Below are 21,519 nucleotides of genomic sequence, written 5' to 3'. Positions count from 1 at the left end.
GACCACACTTGGCCCCGGATGTTCATGGGAATGCCCTTATATACTCGATCTATCAGCTGTGGGCAGAAAACAACCTGGTGTCACAGGCCACGGAGCGACCCCAGTGAGGACCAGAGCCCGAGGATTCTGGAAATGGTTGGTTTTGACGCTGTGATTCCTCGTTAGAGGTGACATTAAGCTGGGACACAGTCTCCCTTCCCAGGATTGAAAAAGTGGATGGACACTCAGAGTCGGGACTCTGATCTGAACATTTTCCTTCCTTTGGGTCACCAGGACATCTCTAGCCTTGAGCTCTGGGTAGTACCAGCCCTAGATTCAGATTCCCTCCCAGCAAGGTGACGCTTGCACGAATAGGCAGGCAAACCACCGACCAGGCCTGCAGTCCTCTGGGTGAGGACAGTGTGCCACCCGCCCTCTGAGAGGCTGACGGTGCCAGGCCACAGCCATGGGTGCCTGTCCCCTGTCTCTGCAGAAAGTGGTTCCGGGGGCCTCTCCCTCCACACATTACTTTTTTACTGTTCTTGTATGTCTCCCATTGTCGCAGCATTTCCATCCACTTGCTCTTTCGTGTTATCTCCCGCCGCATTTGCTGTCAAATGAGGAATGTTGGTGTTAGGGGAGCTGCCAGGCTTCCCAGAGCCGCCTGTGGATGCTGGATCTTGGGCTCTGGAGCCCTGGTGGACCCAGCTGGAGGGAACCAGGGAAGGGCAGACCCTAAGGTTTGAGAGCCTTTGAGCAAATGAGCACCAGTGGGCTGGCTTTGGGACCCCGGGACGTGCGGTCCTCAGGCCACAGACACACCAGTCGTAGGTCATGTCCCAGCCTCTGGGTGGGGTCCTGATACAGGCGGCAGCCACCCCCAAGCCACAACTGTGGTTCTCACTTTGGAATTTTATCAAACTGCCCAAGTTACAGCAACTTGGGGTCAGATCCAGCAGGGACTGCTGCCCCTCCCTGTGATAGCGTGTTGCCCTCACCCACCACTGCCCTGGCCAGCGGCCTCCTCTGCCTCACCGACCACCCTCCCAGTCCCCACGCCCCTGGACCAGCCCCCCCATGCATCAGGCTCTTACCTTCTCCTCCCGAGCAGTGGCAGGAGGCAGCTCTGTCTCACTGTAAGACAACCCAGGCAGAACTGAGGACCTGCACAGGGCCTGGAGCTGCCCTAGACTGGGAGCCAACCCCCCAGAAAGGACAGGCTCTGTCCGTATCCAGCTCAGGGCTCAGCCCAGGAGAAGACACAGGGAAGGGAGGACAAGGGCCTTCCTGTGGGGCTGACTCCCAGGAGGGGCAGGACCTGGGAGAAGAAGGAGTGTGGGGCCAGCCTGGGTGGGGTTACTGGGGCCCCCGGCGTGGGGGGCGGTCAGGCTGCATAATGGGGCTGCTTGTCCTGGACTGGAGGTGGTGCTTTCTGCTGGAGCTGAGAAAGGTCAGGCCTGAGACGGGATGGGGGCCGCCCAGGGTGGGCGACAGGGCCCTCACAGGAGTCCCTCAGGGAGTGACCACATCACCCCACCAGGGTCAAGGGAGCCTGCCGTGAGACCTGCCCGGTGTACTCCTGGTGTACCAGGGGCCCATCCCACTTGACAGCCCCAAGGCCCTTGCAAGTTCTGACCTCCCAGCATCCACCTGCCTCTCCCTGCACCTGACCCACACACCCTGCGTTTCAGAAGTGGCACCGCTCATCAGCTCCCTCCCACCCTACCTCCCCCAGGATCCTCTGTCTCTGCATCCTATGATCCCTAAGGGATGGACTCCTGTCTGGGCTCCTCTTACCTGGACCCAGATCCCTTCCCCAGCACCAGACCCAGGGTCTTTAGCCACAAGCCCTGCCACCTCCCTGACCTTAATATGAGATGCCCAGAACAGGGCCCTGCCCGTCTTCTCCCCTGTTCCTCTAGGGCCACAGCCCCCACTGTCTCCATGCCTTTCCATCTTCCTGATGGGGGCAGTGAGGGCTGCAGCTCTAGGGAAATGAGGGAGGACAGGGGCAGGTGGACCCTCAGAGACCCACTGGACAACAGCCGTAAGGCTAAGCCAGGCGTCCCCTCACCCTGTGGCCACAACACATGGATCTCACTGAGGTTGTCTCCAAGTAGAGAGGGCCAGACCCTCAGGCTGCCCCGCTCCTCTTGTGCTGACTTGTGGACAGAACTGCTGAGAGTCCAGGGGCCTGACCTAGCCCAGTCTCCATTCCCACCCGCTCCCTAGATGGGCCCCGCACCTCTGGCCTAACAGCAACCTGGGGCTGGACCTGCAGGGGAGCCAGGGAGGAGTTCTGACCCTGGAAAGGAGGTTGGCCTGACCCGGCGAGACAGTCCTGCCTCAGAAAGGCCTTTCTGAAAGCAAACCCATCCCTGAGCTGAGACAGGTGCTTTAGGGGTAAGGGGAGCACAGAGGACTCACTGCACAATCCCGAAGCGATCAATGCTGCTGTAGATTCCAACAGGCTCAGGCCCCATGTCCTCTGGCAGCTCAGCTCGGTGTCCCTGTAACCCAGAGGGAGCCTTGGTGAGGGGTCCAAGGTAAAGAGTGCACGGGCCTGGAGGTAGTGGCCACCCGTGCCCACCCTGTGCTCCTAGGGAGCCCAGGACCCTTTGACCAGGGTGCACTGGAAGAGGCCTCCCTCCAAGAAGCAGACCAACCTGTACCTTCTCATAGTTCATAATGATGTTCTCTCGCTCCTGTGCCCACAAACTATCTGCATCCTCTGCGATTTCCATCCTGTGAGCCAAAAATCATCTAAAAGTTACATTGTACCCGAGAGCCTCAGAGAAAACCTGAACCGCTCCCATCGGGCTCCCAGATGCTGGCTGGCTGCGTAACCTCCATTCCACCACCGTCCCCAGGTAAAAAGGGGCCAGACCCATTGTCTCACAACTGCACGAGTCTCTGGAGTGTCAAGCCCCAAGCAGGGGTGGGCATCATCCCAAGGACTTAAGGACAGTGGGACCTGGAGAGAGAGTCTCGTCATCCCAAAATGCCATGAAATGGGGACACATCCGCCCCAGCAGGTTGAATGGTGTCCACCTGCCAAGGGCGAAGGGCCCATGATGGGCTATTCCAGGGATGTGGAGGGAGACTGAGGTCAGTGACCAGAGGTCTCTGTACAATCGGCCTCCTGGGATGCTCAGGGACCACAGAGATGCCCAGTTTTCTACAGGGATCAAGATCTCTCCTGACTGCTCTGTTCTTCTCCGCTCATCACTTTGGCTCCCGTGGCCCTTCAGTCTGAACAGAGAAGCCACTTTAGGAATAATGCCAGTTGAGCAGGAGGGTGTTCGGTTTGGGGGATGAAAATGATCTATTGTGCTAGTGGAAACCCTCACTCGGGGAGGGACTGGACTCCACCATTCTGAGCTGTCCCTACAGAAGGGGCTTCATTTTCCTGGGTCACTGAGGAAGGACCGTGGGTCCTTGGTCCTGGAGAACACCTGGATGGACAATTCCTCCTGGGAACACTCGGGGCAAAAGGAGGGCGAGGCCTCGAGAGGACCAGACAGAGCAAGAAATACTTGGAGGGAACCCCAGTGCCTGGACCCCTTTGAACAGAAGGGAAGATGGTCTCCCCCCAGCCAGCCCTCCAGGGGGCCTTCATTTTCCACAAGTGCCCAAGGACAGAAGGTTCCCCCGGACAAGGGACCATGTGTGTTCAGTGAGGCCCACAGCCACCATCAGGACCCAGCTTAGAGCACAGAGGTGTTCTGAGGACCCTCCTATCCACCACACCTACAGTGGATCCATCCCAGTGACTCTGCCAGGACCAGGCTCTGCCCCGTCGGGATGGGAAAACTGGGAAGACTTGGGATCTAGGGCAGGGAGGTCACAGGGTTCAGGCCTGAATTTCAGCACAGTACACAGCAAGGGTGAGAGCAAAACCCAGGGTCCTGTCTGGATTCTCAGGCCGGTTACCGCCTCTCTGACCCCGGACGTCTCACATGTCGAATGGGTACACTAGGGAATGGCACTCACTCTATGAAGCCACCATGAGGACGAAAGAGCCAAGCGTCTACACGAGCAGTGTAGAACGGGCGACCGGTGAGTGCTCAGGGATGACCCTCCTCGGTAGCTGCCCAGAGGCCAACACCATAGCCACTGTCCCCAAGTCAGCATAGCCACTGTTTCCGTCAGCCTGGAGGGAAGAGAGCAGGACACACTCACCTGATTCTGACGAATCAGCTGACCTGCGTTATGCCTCTCAGGTAGAAAACCTTTGAGTCCACAAAAGTGTTCACAGATACCACTGTGCGTGTGTAGCTGATACCACTGTGCGTGGGTAACTGCCGTAGAACACAGAGGCAGGCCTGAGAGCGGATTGGTGCTAAGCACCAGTGACATTCTGAGGTCATGGCACGCATCACAATGGGGACTTGCCCGGGTCAGCAGGGCCCAGAGTCAGGGTCCTCCACTGCCTGAGGCGGCTACATGCCTGCCTGCAATGTGTTTGCACACGTGCGTGCACACGTGTATGTGGGTAAACAGTTCTGTGCACACATGTGTTGCTTCTCTGGCCAGGCCTGGCTTCCCCACTCATGTGTGCCCCCAAATTCCTCATCACTGTCAATCCCGAGACCCAGGACCAGCATCAGAGCATCCATGGGTTTTCCCTGACCTCAGCCCTCCCCGCCCAGGGTGGTCTGGGACACACATAGGGGTGGAGGAAATTGACTGCTGCTGTTGAATTTCAGAATACAAATGCTTATACTATTATCTTTTTATTTATTATCTTTTTATTGTCTTTTTAGTGTCTCTAATGGTATCTGTTTTTTCATTTCTGATATTTTATCTGGGTATTTCTCTCCATGACCCTTGGATATTCTAGCTAGAGGATCCTGTGGGGAAAGTGCTGGGCACACAGTAGGGCCTCACTCTATTCTAGATATGTTATCTCAAATCTGGTTCATCAGTCCTTCCACCCAGGGCCTAGAGGGGATGCCAAATTCCAGGCTCCAGAAAGAGCTTGGGATAAAATGAACCTTCAAGGGGAGGGCTATGACCTGGGCTGAGTCTGCTGTGCCTTCCAAATGGAGTCTCAAGTCCTGAGACACGGTGTCCAGATGTCCCAATGCAGGGCCCTCCTGATCGACACCTGTTCCCCTGTACTCATTCACAAACTCTCCCACCCTACTCTCAAAGCACACTTGGCCCTCGTATCTGGGAGCTCTGCATCTGTGGATTCAGCAACAGCAGACAGAAAATACTCAGAAAATAAATTGCATGGTTATGTCTCTACTGAACATGTGCAGACTTTGTTCTTGTCATCATTCCCTAAAGAATACAGTATCCCAACCATTTATGTAGCATCTGCATTGCATTACGTGTCATAAATAATCTAGTAATGGTCTAAGGTCTATGGGAGGATGTGCATAGCTTATATGTAAATACTAGGCCATGTTATATCAGAGATTTGAGCATCCATGGATTTTGGCATCCCCGGGACCCTAGAACTCATCCTTCATGGATACCAAGGGATGACTGTATAAACTCACTCAGGAAGGCTTCTTATTGGAGGAAGGACCTAGTTCAGTACAGACAGGGACATCGTCCCTGGACTACTGTCCATTCGTTCATCCATTTATCCATTGGCACCACTCTCTAGGACTGTCCCAGTGACAACCCTAGCAAGTGAAGACATTAAAAAAGACTGACTCACGTTATCCTGCTTTGAGGTCTTGGAAGAAGTTGCACCAGTGTGAAAATAGGGGGTCAGTTTCCTCCTGGATCCAAAGAGCATATCAGGCCCCCTCGGGGTGAGGAAAGGAGCGCGGCCTCTCCAGCAGCCACACCAGTGTGCAGTAGGATGGGGCTGGGGCTGGCCATGTGGATCACCTGGGCCTCATGAGGGCAAAAGAAAGACCAGGGAGTAGAACAGGAGCATGGGGCAGCTGGATGCCTAAGGAGAAAGCACCTCAGGGAAGGGGTATTAGTTTGTTTTCACACTGCTGTAAAGAAATACTCGAGGCTGAGTAGTTTACAAAGCAAAGAGTTTTAATTGACTCGCAGTTCAGGGAACTTACAATCATGGCGGAAGGCGAAGGGGAACAGGCATCTTCCTCACAAGGCGGCAGGAAGGAGTGAGTGCAGAACGAGGAAGTGCCACACTTTGAAACCATCAGCTCTCCTGAGAAATCCCTCACTCTCAGGGGAGCAGCACGGGGGGAAACTGTCCCCAGATCCAATCCCCTCCCACCAGGTTCTTCCCTTGACACAGGAGCGATGGATTTGGGACACAGATCCAAACCTATCAGGGTCTCAGCCTGTCTTGCAGCTCCCCGGGGCTGAGGCTGAGTACAGATCTGCTGGGCCTGCCCTGCAGCACCGGGGGCTCTGCCTGTGCACCCCCATCTGCTGCTTCCTGGGGTGGTGGCTGCTTCCTCAAGAAGAGGTTGGATCTGCTCTCCTACCCACCCCTCTCCAGGACCTTGTGGTGCCCTGGCTACGTCCTCCCAGGGTAAGGGCAGGAAACTGGGCTCCTTGCCCTTCTTGCTGCTTGGGTGACCATCCTGGGGTCTTTCTTAGGCCCCATCACTCTTCCTGCTTCTAAATAGAGAGTACTTTGGCAAATCTTCCTGGCAGAGGCCAGAGGCTCATCCCTGTTATTTGTTGTAGCTTGGTAAAGCCAGGTGAAGACATCTGGACAAGCAGATAGTAGAGTGGCCCCCAGGAAGGGTGGGGCGAGGGTGCTGGCCTTTGGGCTTGCCTGAACCAGGCTGGGAAGGGGCAAGGTTACTAGGAAGCAGGGCTGTCAGGACTAAAATCAGGAGGCGGGAATAATGCTGGTGGAGGATGGGGGTGTGTCGTGGCTTGGGGTGGGGCATGAGAGCCAAGGTTTGTCAGCACACAGAGGGGTGGCTGACTCATGGACCAGAGGCTGTGGAACCCAGTGGTTGCCCTTAGTTCCTGGATCCTGGGAGACCTCTGGAGCCTGGGTCTGGGGCAGCCTAGGGGTGGAGGTGGTGGGAGACAGGGGTAGGGGTGGGACAGGCCTGCATGGAAGGGTGAAGGGTAGGAAACCAGCCAGGGGCCAGTTTGCATTGGCGGCTCCATCCCTACCCCCAACCCCAAGCCCACCCCTACCCCCACCCTGCTGCAGAGACCGGCCTGGGCTGGTGTCCTCTGCTTTGGCCTCAGCAGATGGCACGATGGAAGCTGGCAGCCCCATGGGTGTGCCACTCAAGCCAGCTGTGACTTGCAGTTTCTGCTTCCTGGAGTGTGGGGCGCCCACCCAGGAGAGCACGGGCACACCCCACACCCCTCATTTTGAGGATGCTGGGAGGTGGGGGACCAAGGGCCTGCAGCCCTGTGCTTGCGCTGTGACGGGTAGCCTAGGAGTCCTGTGTCCACCCATCCACATGGGGCCCCAGGAGCCTGAACAGTGGCAGGCAGAGAGATGAGGAGGGAGAGAGAAGTGCAAAAGAAGGAGAGAGAAAGAGAGATGGGAAGAAGGGAGTGAGAGAGAGAGAGGAAGAGAGATAGGGAGAGAGACAGAGGAGGTTGAGAGGAAAAGGAACAAGAGAGATAGGGAGAGAGACACAAAAGGCAAAGAGAGAGACAGGGAGAGACGAGCATGAGTAGGGGGTCAGGTCACTGTTGATCTCAGTTCCCAGTGAAAACTGGAGCTCGCCGTCACCTCACTGCGCATGCAATGAAGTCTTCTGCCTGCTGCTTATAGCCCGAGAACCCCTTCTCCGGGAGAGTGAAATCTTTGACCCTGGCCCTTTCTCACTGGAGTTTGCTTGTGTCTTCTGATGAACTGTGATGTCTCACCTATTGCCTTCCTGGGCTGAAGGATCCAGGAAAAGCCGACACCTCTTTTAGGGAGGCTGTGCAGTGCCTTCATCTCACGAGGCTCCCCAGGAAGCTTGCGAACTTGGCTTGAGCCCTAAGCAGCCGAGTATGTGCCGGGCCTCTGCTTCTGTCTTTCAGTAAGAGGGAGAACCAAGAAAGACACTGAAGCATGGTCTGCAGAGAAGGCACTTGTGCAAACACCAGGAGAGTGAGGGGCCTGAGTTGTCTTCATTTCTCCTAAAAACACGCATTCCCTCCCTGGCCACCCTAGTGAGGGCATGAAGCACAGCGTGCGTGTGTGTCTGTGTGTGTGTGTGTCTGTGTGTGTATGTGCGTGCGTGTGCATGCAGGTATATGCATGTGTATGTATGTATGTTCGTGTGTGTGTGTGCAGGTATGTACATGTGAATATACTTATGTATGTGCATCTGTGTGTGTGCGTGCATGTGTGTGCCTGTGTGTGTGTGTGTGTGTGTGCAGGTATGTACATGTGAATGTACTTATGTATGTACATCTGTGTGTGTGTGCGTGTGTGTTTGCAGGTATGTACATTTGAATGTATTTATGTATGTGCATCTGTGTGCATGTGTGTGTGGGGGGGCACGTGTGTGTGTGTTGCAGGGCTTTACAGTGGACAGGATGTGGGAGGACAGCTACAGCTCCAAGCAGCAAGTCTTTCTGATAGAATGGTTAAGATTCCCTGGACCACAGAAAGAATGTTTTCATTTGCACCGATTTTTATTAGTATTTAAACCTGTATTTTTTGTAGCATGTAAAGCTTAAGTTGCTTAACTATTCTTGCAAACATTTAAATCATTGGTCCCGAAACTTTTTGGCACCAGAGACCAGTTATCTTGAAGACAACTCTTCCACGGACCTGGGAGAAGGGGAAGGGATAATGCGGAGGTGATTCAAGCCCATTACATTTATTGTGTGCCTTATTTCTATTATTATTTCACTGTAATATATAATGAAATAATTACACGACTCACCATAATATAGAATCAGTGGGAGCCCCGAGCTTGTTTTCCTTTAACTACATGGTCCCATCTGGGGGTGATGGGAGACGATCACAGATCATCAGGCATTAGGTTCTCATAAGGACCATGCAGTCTAGATCCCTGGCATGAGCAGTTCACAGTAGGGTTCATGCTCCTATGAGAATATAACGGCACTGATCATCTCACATGAGGCAGAGCTCATGGGGTAATGCGAGGGATGGGAAGCAGCTGTTTCTACAGATGAAGCTTTGATCACTGGCTGACTGCTCACCTCCTGCTGTGTAGCCTGGTTCCTAATAGGTCAGGACCCCTGATTTACCCAGCAAGATACACACGTTTTTATGTCAATTGAAATTATTCATCCTGCACCACCCAAAATTATCTTGCATACCTACACCCACCTGAGAGTCCCATAGTGCACTTTGGAAGCTGTAGATAGTCAGCCTGGAGCTCCGTTGCACATTCCATCCCTTCACCATCTGTGGGCTAACAGGCTGTGTTAGTTTCCTAGGGCTGTTTTACAGGACCACAGACCAGGCACTCTCAACAACAGAATCTTATTGTCTCACAGTCCTGGAGGCCATGAGTCCGAGATCAACCAGGATGGGTCCCTCAGAGGCGGTGCAGGAAGGCTCTGTTCCAGGCCTGTCTCTTGGCATGTGGGTGGTCATCTTCTCCCTGTGACTCTTGGTTAAGGGTGACTCTGGCCAGGGCTCAGAAGAGGAGAGCTGGAGAGAATGTCTGTAGCATATGGAGGGGTTCGTGCGTAGTGTCTCATGCCTGGAATCTTAGCACTTTGGGAGGCCAAGATGGGAGGATCGCTTGAGGATGAGGCTTTAAGACCAACCTGGCCAACATAGGGAGTCTCACTCTCTTAAAAAAATAAAAATATGAAAGGGAAAAGTCATTCAGATGAAGTCTCAGATGGCAATGAAGAACATGTTATTGAAAACTGGAGGAAAGGTGACGCTTGTCATAAAGTGACAAAGAACTTGGTTGCATTGTGCTCCTAGTGTTTTCTGGAAGGCAGAGCTTGTGAACGGTGAACCTGAAATTTGGCAGAAGAAACATCTAAGCAAACTATTGAAGGAGTACCTTCATTCTCTTGAATATTTCTAGGAAAATGAAAGAAAAGAAGAATGATTTAGAGACAGAACTTATAATCAAAAGGGAAGCAGAACTTAAACATTTGGAAAATTTTTAGCTTTCTCAGTCTGTCCATATTGAACAGATAAGAAAGTGTGTTTGGGAGAGAACACGAGGGTGTGGGTCAGGAGGCCTGCATGGATCAGGGCTGTGCTCTTCACCAGGACAATGGAAGAGAGACCCTGAAGGCAGTTTGTAGATCCCTCAGGCTGCACTCTCATCACAGGCCATGGTGCCAGGGCACTGACGGCAGTACGATTTCCAAGGAAGGCCCTGGGGCGCCCTGACGACCTTGGGACTTGCTGCCGAGCACTCCCTGACATCACTGGCCCCCACATTCTGGTGTGGCACTCCTTGACTGCTCCAAGTGTTGCTTAATGGGCTCCTATTCAAGGGGAGACATGATGTCACCCCTGCAGACGACACAGGCAGAAAACCCTTAGGCAGCATCCATGTGGTGCTAATTCTGCAGGTGTACTGATTTTGCTTTTCCCTTATAGAAATGATGGAGTCAATGAAGAAAGTAGCAGGGATGGATGTGAAGCTGACAGCTGAAGAAAGAAACCTCCTCTCTGTTACATGTAAGAATGTGATTGGAGCTAGAAGAGCCTCCTGGAGAAGAATCAGCAGCCTTGAACAGAAAGAAGGAAACAAGGGAAGAGAAGACAAGCTAAAAATGATTCAGAAATACCGGCAAATGGTGAGACTGTTGTACAATAGTCCCCCCTTATCCGCAGTTTTAGTTACCAGTGGTACAGCACAATAAGATATTTTGAGAGAAAAAGAGACTACGTTCATATAACTTCTATTAGAGTATGTTATAATTGTTCTGGTATTCATCTTTCACTGTGCCTAATTTATAAATTAAACTTTACCATGAGTATGTATGTATAGAACAGAATATAGTATATATAAGGTTTGCTATTATCCATGGTTTCAGCATATTTACTCGGGGTCTCAGAATGGATCCCTCTCAGGTAAAAGGGAATTATTGTATTTTCAAGAAAAATGATGAGTGTTTTTGGTTAAATTTGTCTCATTCTTTTTTTATTGAAAGACTCAAGTTTCTTTAATCCAAAGTCATAGTTTTTAATCTTTGGGTTTTATGCAACAGAAATTATCTGGGGGAAGGAGGTTGTTGTTTCCTGAATATGTCCTAATTTTTGCCTTTTATTTTTATGGTTCTAGAAAATGTCTCTGAAAAGGGAGGCTTGTTTGAGTGTCTGGCTTAGTTCTCAGGCTTATGTCTGTTAGTAATTTGGCCATAGTCGTTGGCATTTGAGGTCACAGTCTAGTACTCAGATGAATGTATATATAGTACACATTTTACATCTTGGTAGATTTTTGTCTTTTGCTCACGTGGATTAGGCTATAGAATATTTCAGGGCAGAGATTAGTAACTTTTTCTCCTGAAAGCTGCAGTAGTGGGCAAAAAAGTGAGACCCTGTCTCTAAAAGTAAAGTTGTAAGCTGGGATTGATGTTACCATTACCATGAAATATGTTGGGTGAAAGAATTTCAATGACCAATAGACAAGTTTTGTGTCCCAGTGGAATGAGGAAGTGAGAAAGTTGAAAAAGCTGAAGAAAGAAGTCCATGAGTTACACTGTGGGACTTGGGCTAGCTAGGAAAGGGAAGCAGGAAGCAAAGACAGCAACTGATACATTGGGAGAAGATGTGAAAAGTTCGTGTCTGCATGTGTTACATGAGATACATGCATAAAGAAGGAAGGAAGGAAGGAAGGAAGCAAAGAAAAGGAAAAGATAAAGAAAAAGGAAGGAAGGGAGAGAGGAAGAAAAAGAAAGAGAGAAAGAAAGAAAAAAGCAAAAAAGAAAGAAAGAGTGTAGATGTCTCGATCAGTTCCTAAATAGAAACAACAAGAGAAAAGGAATTAAAAGAGGAAGCCATGGCCAAGAGTGGAGCATTACAATATAAGACTTCTAGTATGGAGCGGCACAGTTAGGGGTATGGACAAGTGCAAGTCTTGGAGTAGAAAGCAAAGAACTCTGTTGACGGGAACGTGGCCACACCATACTTTGGTGTGATCTCAGGTATAGGATAGTTTGCCTGTAGATAGTCAATGAATGTGGGAGAAGGGCCTAGAGATCTATTGATGACAGAAATGGAGAAATGGAATGTAGAATATCGGCTTTTGAGGAAGAAGGGTTTGGAGAAACAGGAGAGCAGTCATTGAGTATGTGAGGAGCTAGGAGAACATGGAAACCTTTCGTCTCCTACAGCAGTCTCTATTTGAAAAGCTATCAGGGAGATAGTTGATTCAGAAAACAGTTTTGCTTAGCTAAGATAAGGATGCAATTACGGAAAAAAGACTGAGAGAATGTTTTACAGAAATGAGGTTCCAGGGACATGAGAGGAACCTAGAAAGGTTCAACAGTGGTGCCATGAGTTCACAGAAAATAGAAAGCAAGTGGCCGGGGCATGGTGGCTCAAGCCTATAATCCCAGGACTTTGGGAGGCTGAGGCGGGTGGATCACAGGGACAGGAGATCGAGACAATCCTGGCTAACATGGTGAAACCCTGTCTCTACTAAAAATACAAAACAGAACAAAACAAAAAAAACAACGAAAAAAAAGCCGGGCATGCTGGTGGGCGCCTGTAGTCCTGGGTCCAGAATTGGTGGGTTCTTGGTCTTGCTGACTTCAAGAACGAAGCCGCAGACCCTCGCAGTGAGTGTTACGGTTCTTAAAGATGGTGTGTCTGGAGTTTGTGCCTTCCGATGTTTGGACGTGTTCGGAGTTTCTTCCTTCCGGTGGGTTCGTGGTCTCGCTGGCTTCAGGAGTGAAGCTAAGCTGCAGACCTTCGTGGACTGTTACAGCTCTTAAGGTGGCACATCTGGAGTTGTTCATTCCTCCTGGTGGGTTTGTGGTCTCGCTGGCCTCAGGAGTGAAGCTGCAGACCTTCAAGGTGAGTGTTACAGCTCACAGTGGACCCAGAATGAGCAGCAGCAAGATTTATTATAAAGAGCAAAATACAAAGCTCCCACACTGCGAAACAGCACCCAAGAGGATTGCCACTGCTGGCGCTGGCAGCCTGCGTTTATTCCTGTATCTGGCCCCACCCACATCCTGCTGATTGGTCTATTTTACAGAGAGCTGATGGACCATTTTGACAGAGTGCTGATTGGTGCGTTTATAATCCTTTAGCTAGACACACAGTGCTAGACAGAAGTGTTCTCCAGTACCGATTGGTGTATTTACAAACCTTGAGCTAGACAGAGTACTGATCAGTGTATTTACAAACCCTGAGCTAGACTCAGAGTGCTAAGAGTGCTAGACAGAAAAGTTCTCCAAGTCCCCACTAGGTTAGCTAGATACAGAGTACTGATTGGTGTATTTACAAGCCTTGAGCTAGACACAGAGTGCTAAGAGTGCTAGACACAAAAGTTCTCCAAGTCCCCACTAGGTTAGCTAGATACAGAGTACTGATTGGTGTATTTACAAACCTTGAGCTAGACACGGAGTACTGATTGGTGCATTTACAATCCCTCAGCTAGACATAAAGGTTCTCCATGTCCCCACCAGACTCAGGAGCCCAGCTGGCTTCACCTAGTGGATCCCTCACTGGGGCTGCAAGCAGAGCGGCCTGCCAGTCCCGCGGTGCACCTGCACTCCTCAGTCCTTGGGCGGTCCATGGGACCAAGCGGCGCGGCGCAGCGGGCAGCGCTCCTCTGGGAGGCTCGGGTAGCGCAGAAGCCCACGGAGGGGTGCAGGGAGGCTCGGGAATGGCAGGATGCAGGTCCCGAGCCCCCGCCCTTCGGGAGGCAGCTGAGGCCCGGAGAGAATTCAAGGGCAGCGCCGGCGGTCCGGCACTGCGGGGACATGGCGCACCCTCTGCAGCTGTTGGCCCAGGTACTAAGCCCCTCACTACCCGGTGCTGAGTGCGGGCACCGCCGAACCCACGCCCACAGGGAACTCGCGCTGGCCCGCGAGTGCCGGGCGCAGCCCCGGTTCCCGCCCGCGCCTGTCCCTCCACACCTCCCGGCAAGCAGAGGGAGCCGGCTCTGGCCTCGACCAGCCCAGAGTGGCTCCCACAGTGCAGTGGCAGGCTGAAGGGCTTCTCAAGCGCCACCAGAGTGGACGCCGAGGCCCAGGAGGCGCAGAGAGCGAGGGCTGCTAGCAGGTTGTCACCTCTCAGTCCCAGCTACTCGGGAGGCTGAGGCAGGAGAATGGCGTGAACCCTGGAGGTGGAGGTTGCAGTGAGCTGAGATTGCGCCATTGCACTCCAGCCTGAGGGACAAAGTGAGGCTCTGTCTCAAAAAAAAAAAAAAAAAAAAGAAAAAAAAAGAAAAAAGATAGGAAGCACGCTAAGAATGTGCGTTTAGAGGTGTTGTACATTTCAGCATTATAAATGAATTGAGATGAGTAGCAATAGTTTTTTTGGTCCATAGATTTTTGGTATCTTAACTAGTTTTGGATCTCTTCCACTAAAGAGATTGCCTGTGGAACCTTGTTAGGAATGTAAGTACTGAAGGCAAACTGCTTGGGTTTGAATTTTGTTCTGTCCCTTGCACCCTGCCTGGGTTCAAATCCTAGCTCTGCTTAGTAAGTTCTTTTAAGGGGGTGATCTTCGAGCAAATGTCTTAGCTCCTGTTTTCCCAAGTAAATGGACAGAGTAGTTGCTACCTTGTGAAAGATTCACGTAATTGACCAGCATTTACCAAGTAGCATCGGTGTTTAGTTTTAGTCATTGGTGATTGTGTAGTTGGACTGTGAGGCGGTGCTGGGGTGGGGGGTGGTGTGTGTGTGTAGCACGTAATTGCATGCGGAAAGGAAAAGATACTTTTGATGACCGAGAGGCAGCTTTTCTCTGCTTTTGTATCAAAAGGGAAGAAGGGAGTTTGGAGAGGGAAAGGAATTCTGTTCAATACTAAGCTCTCTTCCTCAAAATCAGAGGTACATAGAATGTGTAATAATTTACAGAATTTCTAGACTTGAGCAATCTGATTTTTTAAAATTTATTTTTATTTTTTCAGGTCGAGGCTGAGCTGGAGTTAATCTGTGGCGACATGCTGGAGGTACTAGACATACACCTCATTCCAGCAGCTACCACTGGTAAGTCCAAGGTTTTCTATTATGAAATGTAGGTTCTATACTAGAAAGGAAAATGTAAGATTCAAAGTTGGCCTTTTTAGAATCATGACTTTCTTTTATGTAGGTTTCCAATTTTTATTTAAAAATAATTGTTTAATGTTAGAAGGATAGTTGATGTTGGAATAAAAAGATGGTCAGGCTATTATAAAAATGCATTAGCTTTTGCTTTAGTTATTTATATTCTTTTGCTTTCATGGAACCTATCTCATTTCCCTCCCCCAAACGGCCACACATTGCACAGTCCTGGCTGAATGTTTCGTGTAGAAATTTTATGTTATGATTCATACACTTGTGGCATTTCTTGGAACCACTTGCTTGTTTAATTCTAGTCTATGGAGTGATAATTTTGTTGATACTTGGAAGCTCCTCAGTTAATTTCTGTGGGATTTTTGGTTATATTTAATAAGGAAAATAATAGGAAATATCTAAGAAAAAAAGAAACAAAGCCAATTATTCTTGAGAGTGTTTAAAATTATTGAAGTACACTTGTTAGTTCTTAGTATAGAACCTACATTTCATAATAGAAAACCTTGGACTTGCCAGAGTGGTAGCTGCTGGAATGAGGTGTTTGTCCAGTGCATCCAGAACGTCGCCACAGATTAACTGTAGCTCAGTCTAAACCTAAAAAAATAAAAATAAATTTTAAAAAATCAAATTGTTGAAGTCAAGAAATTCTGCAAATTATTACACATTCTATGTACCTCTGATTTTGAGGAAGAGAGCTTAGTATTGAACAAAATTCCTATGCCTTTCCAAAACTCCCTTCTTCCCTTTTGACACAAAAGCAGAGAAAAGTGACCTCTCCCTTATCAAAAGTATCTTTTCCTTTCTTAAGTGCTACACACACACACCACCCCCCACCCCAACCCTCTCACAGTCCAAATACAGAATCACCAATGACTGAAACTGAAGGCTGATGCTACTTGGTAAACACTGGTCAATTACATGAATCCTTCCACAAGGTAGCAACTATTGTGTCCATTGACTTGGGAAAACAGGAGCTAAGACATTTGCTCAAAGATCATCACCTTAAAAGAACTTACTAAGCAGAGCTAGGATTTGAACCCAGGCAGGGTGCAAGGGATAGAACAAAATTCAAACCCAAGCAGTTTGCCTTCAGTGCTTCCATTCCTAACAAGGTTCCACAGGCAATCTCTTCAGTGGAAGAGATCTAAAACTAGTTAAGATACCAAAAATCTATGGACCAAAGTAACTATCGCCACTCATTTCTATTCATTCATAATGCTGGAAATGTACACACCACTTCTAAAGGCATATACCCAGTTTGTTGCTTTTTTTTTTTTTTTTTTTTTTTTTTTTTTTTTTTTGAGAGGGAGTCTCACTCTATTGCCCAGGCTGGAGTGCAGTGGCAGGACCTCGGCTCACTGCAAGCTCCACCTCCCGGGTTCACGCCATTCTCCTGCCTCAGCCTCCAGAACAGCTGGGACCACAGGCACCCGCCACCATGCCCTGCTCATTTTTTGTTTTTTTAGTAGAGATGGGGTTTCAACGTGTTAGCCAGAATCATCTCGATATCCTGACCTCGTGATCTCGGCCTCCCAAAGTGATGGGATTACAGGCGTGAGCCACCACGGCCTGCCTTTTTGTTTTGCTTTTGTTTTTGTTTTGTTTCGTTTCCCCAATTTTTTTTTCTTTTGTTTTTTGTTTTTTTGAGACGGAGTCTTGCACTGTTGCCCAGGCTGGAGTGCACCATCCCCGCTCACTGCAAGCTCCGCCTCCCGGGTTGAGGCTATTATCTTGCCTCAGCCTCTATAGTAGTTGGGACTACAGGCACCTGCCACCACGTCCGGCTAATTTTTTTTTTTTTTTTGTATTTTTAGTACAGACAGGGTTTCTCTTCACCTCGTGATCCGCCCGCCTCGACTGCCAAAACTACTGGAATTACAGGCATGTGCCACCACACCTTGCCAATAGACTCTATTTTTTTAATTTTTTTTATTTTTATTTTTATTTTTATTTTTATTTTTATTTTTTCTTTTTGTTGAGACAGAGTCTCGCTTTGTCGCCCAGACTGGAGTGCAGTGGCCGGATCTCAGCTCACTGCAAGCTCCGCCTCCCGGGTTCACGCCATTCTCCTGCCTCAGCCTCCCTAGTAGCTGGGACTACAGACGCCCGCCACCTCGTCCAGCTAGGTTTTTGTATTTTTTAGTAGAGACGGGGTTTCACCGTGTTAGCCAGGATGGTCTCGATCTCCTGACCTTGTGATCCGCCCGTCTCGGCCTCCCAAAGTGCTGGGATTACAGGCTTGAGCCACCGCGCCCGGCCCTATTTTTTTAAAAAAATTATTTTTTGTAGAGATGAGGTCACACTTCGTTGCTTAGGTTGGTCTTGAACTCCTGACTTTAAGTGGTCCTTCCATTTTGGCCTCCCAAAGTGCTGTGATTTTATGTGTGAGGCACTGCACCCGGCCTCAGTAGGCTTTTATGGCTTATGCCTTCTGTCCTTTTAAAACTATTTCAACTTAATTTTCTACTCTAATTGTTTGTTGTAGTTTATATATATATGTAAGTGTATATATATTTGTAGGGTGTGTAAATATAGTGTGTGCATATATATATAGTATCTGTGTGTATATGTGTGTGTGTGTGTCTGTGTGTGTATATATATAGGTATATATATATATATATATATATATATACACACACACACACACACATTTTTTGTTTTTTCGAGATAGGGTCCATTCTGTCACCAAGGCTGGAGTGCAGTGGTGCAATCATATCTCACTGCAGCCTTGACCTTCTGGGCTCAATTGATCTGCCCGCCTCAGCCTGCTGAACAGCTGGGACAACAGGTGTACCACCACCATATCCAACTAATTTTTTTTTTTTTTTTTGTAGAGGTGGGATTTTGCCATATTGCCCAGGCTGGTCTTGAACCCCTGGGCTCAAGCGATCTGCCTACCTCAGCCTCCCAAAGTGTTAATATTACAGGTGTGATCCGCTGTGCCCGGCCTATATTACTATGTCGTATGCTGCAGAACCTCTTTTGGAAACAAACTGGGATTTAAATAATACTCAAGTGTGACTTTCAGGAACTTATTCTTCACAGTAAGACAATGCCATTGAAAGTTACTGTGTTTCATAAGAAGGGGTAGTACTGGCTCGACATTTATTTTTGCTTTTACATTCTGAGGATGGGAGGGAGAGGGATCTAAAATAAATTTTGAGTACCATTGCATTTGAACAATAATAGCTGATTAGCCTAATTCCTTTCAGAAGGGAAATCAGCATGCATGACATCATTTCTTGCCACTTAAATTAAACTTCTAAATTCGTGAGTTTGGCTCTTTAAGAGAAACCAGACCTACTTGACTGCAGTCATCCTAGCTGGCCATAAGACAGGAAGTAAAGGGCCAGGCGCAGTGGCTCACGCCTGTAATCCCAGCACTCTGGGAGGCTGAGGCGGGCGAATCACAAGGTCAGAAAAACGAGACCATCCTGGCTAACAGGGTGAAACCCCGTCTCTACTAAAACTCCAAAAGATTTAGCCGGGCATGGTGGCAGGCACCTGTAATCCCAGCTACTCAGGAGACTGAGGCAGGAGAATGAACCCAGGAGGCGGAGCTTGCAGTGAGCCGAGATCGCCCCACTGTGCTCCAGCCTGGGCAACAGAGCGAGACTCCATCTCAAAAAAAAAAAAAAAGGACAGGAAGTAAACAGGCAACAGGCAGATGTTAAAAGCTTTGCTTCATTTTTGTGTTGAGAGGACCTTTTTGATTTTTTTCTCCCTCTCCCCAGGTAAATAATCCCAGCATCCTTGTGTTGTCATTCACGTAAGATTTAAAAACTTGCGGCAGGAGATTTTGTTTTGTTTTGTTTCTTTTAGATGGAGTTTCGTTCTTGTTGCCCAGACTGGAGTGCAATGACACGATCTTGGTTCACCGCAACCTCTGCCTCCCGGGTTCAAGCAGTTCTCCTGCCTCAGCCTCCTCAGTAGCTGGAATTACAGGCATGCGCTGCTACTCCTGGCTAATTTTTTACTTTTAGTAGAGACGGGGTTTCTCCATGTTGGTCAGGCTGGTCTCAAACTCCTGACCTCAGGTAATCCACCCGCCTCGGCCTCCCAGAGTTCTGGGATTACAGGCATGAGCCACCACGCCTGGCCTGTGGCAGGAGTTTAAAAGTTAAAATGTACTTTATTTCTTTGTTTATTTTATTTTATTTTTTTTGAGATGGAGTCTGGCTCTGTTGCCCAATCTCAACTCACTGCAAGCTCCGCCTCCTGGGTTGTTGCCGTTCTCCCGCCTCAGCCTCCCGAGGAGCTGGGACTACAGTTGCCCGCCACCATGCCCAGATAATTTTTTGTATTATTTTAGTAGAGACGGGGTTTCACCATGTTAGCCAGGAGGGTCTTGATCTCCTGACCTCGTTATCCGCCTGCCTTGGCCTCCCAAAGTGCTGGGATTACAGGTATGAGCCACTGTGTCCGGCCACAAGTATCTATTTCTTTTTTTTTTTTTTTTTTTTTTGAGACGGAGTCTCGCTCTGCCGCCCAGGCTGGAGTGCAGTGGCCGGATCTCAGCTCACTGCAAGCTCCGCCTCCCGGGTTCACGCCATTCTCCTGCCTCAGCCTCCGGAGTAGCTGGGACTACAGGCGCCCGCCACCGCGCCCGGCTAGTTTTTTTTTGTATTTTTTAGTAGAGACGGGGTTTCACCGTGTTAGCCAGGATGGTCTCGATCTCCTGACCTCGTGATCCGCCCATCTCGGCCTCCCAAAGTGCTGGGATTACAGGCTTGAGCCACCGCGCCGGCCACAAGTATCTATTTCTACCAATCACGGTTCAGTTCTCTGAGAAAGATTTCACAGTAACATGTAACATGGAACAGAAAGGTGCAGAATGTAGTCACTTTTTTGTGACTATTGCCGTTGGAAAAACTTTTTTTTTTGAAGATGGACTTTCGCTCCTCTCGCCCAGGCTGGAGTGCAGAGGTGTAATCTCAGCTCACTGCAACCTCTGCCTCCCAGGTTCAAGCGATTCTCCTGCCTTAGCCTCCCATTTAGCTGGGACTACAGGTATGTGCCACCACACCGGGGTATTGTTTTGTATTTTTAGTAGAGTTGGGCTTTCACGGTGTTGGCCAGGCTGGTCTTGAACTCCTGACCTCAGGTGATCTGCCCACCTTGGCCTTCTAAAGTGCTGGTATTACAGTTGTGAGCCATTGTGCCTGCCCAGAAAAACTTTATTTTGACATAATTTCATACTTAAACAGTTTCAAGGGTAGTATAAAGAATTCCTATGCTAGGCTCAGTGGCTCATGCCTATAATCTCAGCACTTTGGGAGACCAAGGTGGGTGGATCATGAGGTCAGGAGTTTGAGACCAGTCTGGCCAACATAGTGAAACCCCGTCTCTACTAAAAATAGAAAAATTAGCCGAGCATGGTGGTGTGCTCCTGTAATCCCAGCTACTCAGGAGTCCTTATTTTATAAATGGAGAAACTAAAGCATAAAATCACATAGCTCACTTATTATCACACAATAAGTTAATGGTGGAAACACAGGCTTCCTTCTAGGACACTGCTACTTCCTCTGTCCTGTTGCTTAAAAACTGCACTTCTGCCAGGCACAGTGGTGCGTGCCTGTAGCCCAAGCTACTCAGGAGGCTGAGGCGGGAGGATCATTGGAGCCAAGGATTATTAATAGAATCTAGCCTTGACAACATAGCGAGACCCTGTCTCTAAAACAAAATAAAGGTCTTTAGCAGTTAGCCTATTTCACAGCATACATTTCTGATCCCCATGCATAACTAATTCAGGAAATAGATAATATTGTTATTTAAAATTTGTTTCTTATATGCTAATATTTTTCACTCCCTGCTAATATTTTTCACTTGTCTTCTACTCTTAGCCCCCATTCACTGGGGAGAATGGAAAGAAAACAACTGACAACATCCTCAAATGTAAACTCAATTTGCCTCCCTACCTCACACAAGAAGCCAGAGATCTGCTTAAAAAGGTAAGGTTCTTAAATGGTCACCAACACTATAAGATTCAATGACTAGGATTTAACTAGATAGAATTTAATGTATATTTTGAATAATACATATTGAACAAAAAAAGTCTTCGGTTTTTGAAGGCGAAGTACAGATTTATCTAACGACTTTCTTTTCATATTGGTTTTTATAATTCTTTTTTTTTTTTTTTTTTTTTGTGATAGAGTCTCGCTCTGTCACCCAGGCTGGAGTACAGTGGCACGATCTTGGCTCACTGCAACCTCAGCCCCCCAGGTTCAAGCGATTCTCCTGCCTCAGCCTCTGGAGTAGCCGGGATTACAGGCGCCCGCCAGCACACCTGGGTAATTTTTGTATTTTTAATAGAGACAGGGTTCCACCATGTTGGTCAGGCTGGTCTGGAATTCCTGACCACAGGTGATCCAGCTGCCTTGGCCTCCCAAAGTGCTGGGATTACAGACCCTTAAACAATTACTCAGTAGTAATTAGTAAACTCTATTT

The 21,519-nt window shown here is 48.9% G+C and overlaps 2 protein-coding genes across 12 annotated transcripts in view; one reads left to right on the top strand and one right to left on the bottom strand.

Moving 5' to 3' along the window:
• The window catches only part of LOC139359569 (14-3-3 protein epsilon-like), a 91,499-nt gene that overhangs the window by 45,768 nt on the left and 24,212 nt on the right, over positions 1–21,519 (top strand). For 6 of the 11 annotated variants that reach the window (XR_011615639.1, XR_011615638.1, XR_011615642.1 and 3 more), the window contains 3 exons: positions 10,436–10,635; positions 14,928–15,006; positions 20,916–21,023. Coding sequence is in view for 3 of the 11 variants with exons in the window: in XM_071082763.1 (XP_070938864.1) it covers positions 13,585–13,803; positions 14,928–15,006; positions 20,916–20,953 (336 nt within the window). In the remaining 8 variants the exon portion in view is untranslated. Of the gene's footprint in view, positions 1–10,435; positions 10,636–13,303; positions 13,804–14,927; positions 15,007–20,915; positions 21,024–21,224; positions 21,363–21,519 lie in introns of those variants that run through there. The other 5 variants (XR_011615644.1, XR_011615641.1, XM_071082763.1 and 2 more) reach the window with 4 other exon arrangements.
• Positions 70–5,191, bottom strand: LOC139359568 (TBC1 domain family member 3B-like). Its single transcript, XM_071082760.1, has 5 exons — positions 4,162–5,191; positions 2,652–2,724; positions 2,407–2,489; positions 1,074–1,113; positions 70–589 (listed from the first exon to the last, which is right to left on the bottom strand). The coding sequence occupies exons 2-5, from the start codon at positions 2,721–2,723 to the stop codon at positions 281–283; spliced, it is 504 nt and encodes a 167-aa protein (XP_070938861.1). The 5' UTR covers position 2,724; positions 4,162–5,191; the 3' UTR covers positions 70–280.

The sequence above is a fragment of the Macaca nemestrina genome, chromosome 17, assembly GCF_043159975.1.
Source record: "Macaca nemestrina isolate mMacNem1 chromosome 17, mMacNem.hap1, whole genome shotgun sequence".
NCBI lineage: Eukaryota > Metazoa > Chordata > Mammalia > Primates > Cercopithecidae > Macaca > Macaca nemestrina.
The sequence above is the reverse complement of the archived record's forward strand: the minus strand, read 5'-3'. Positions and strand labels throughout refer to the sequence as shown.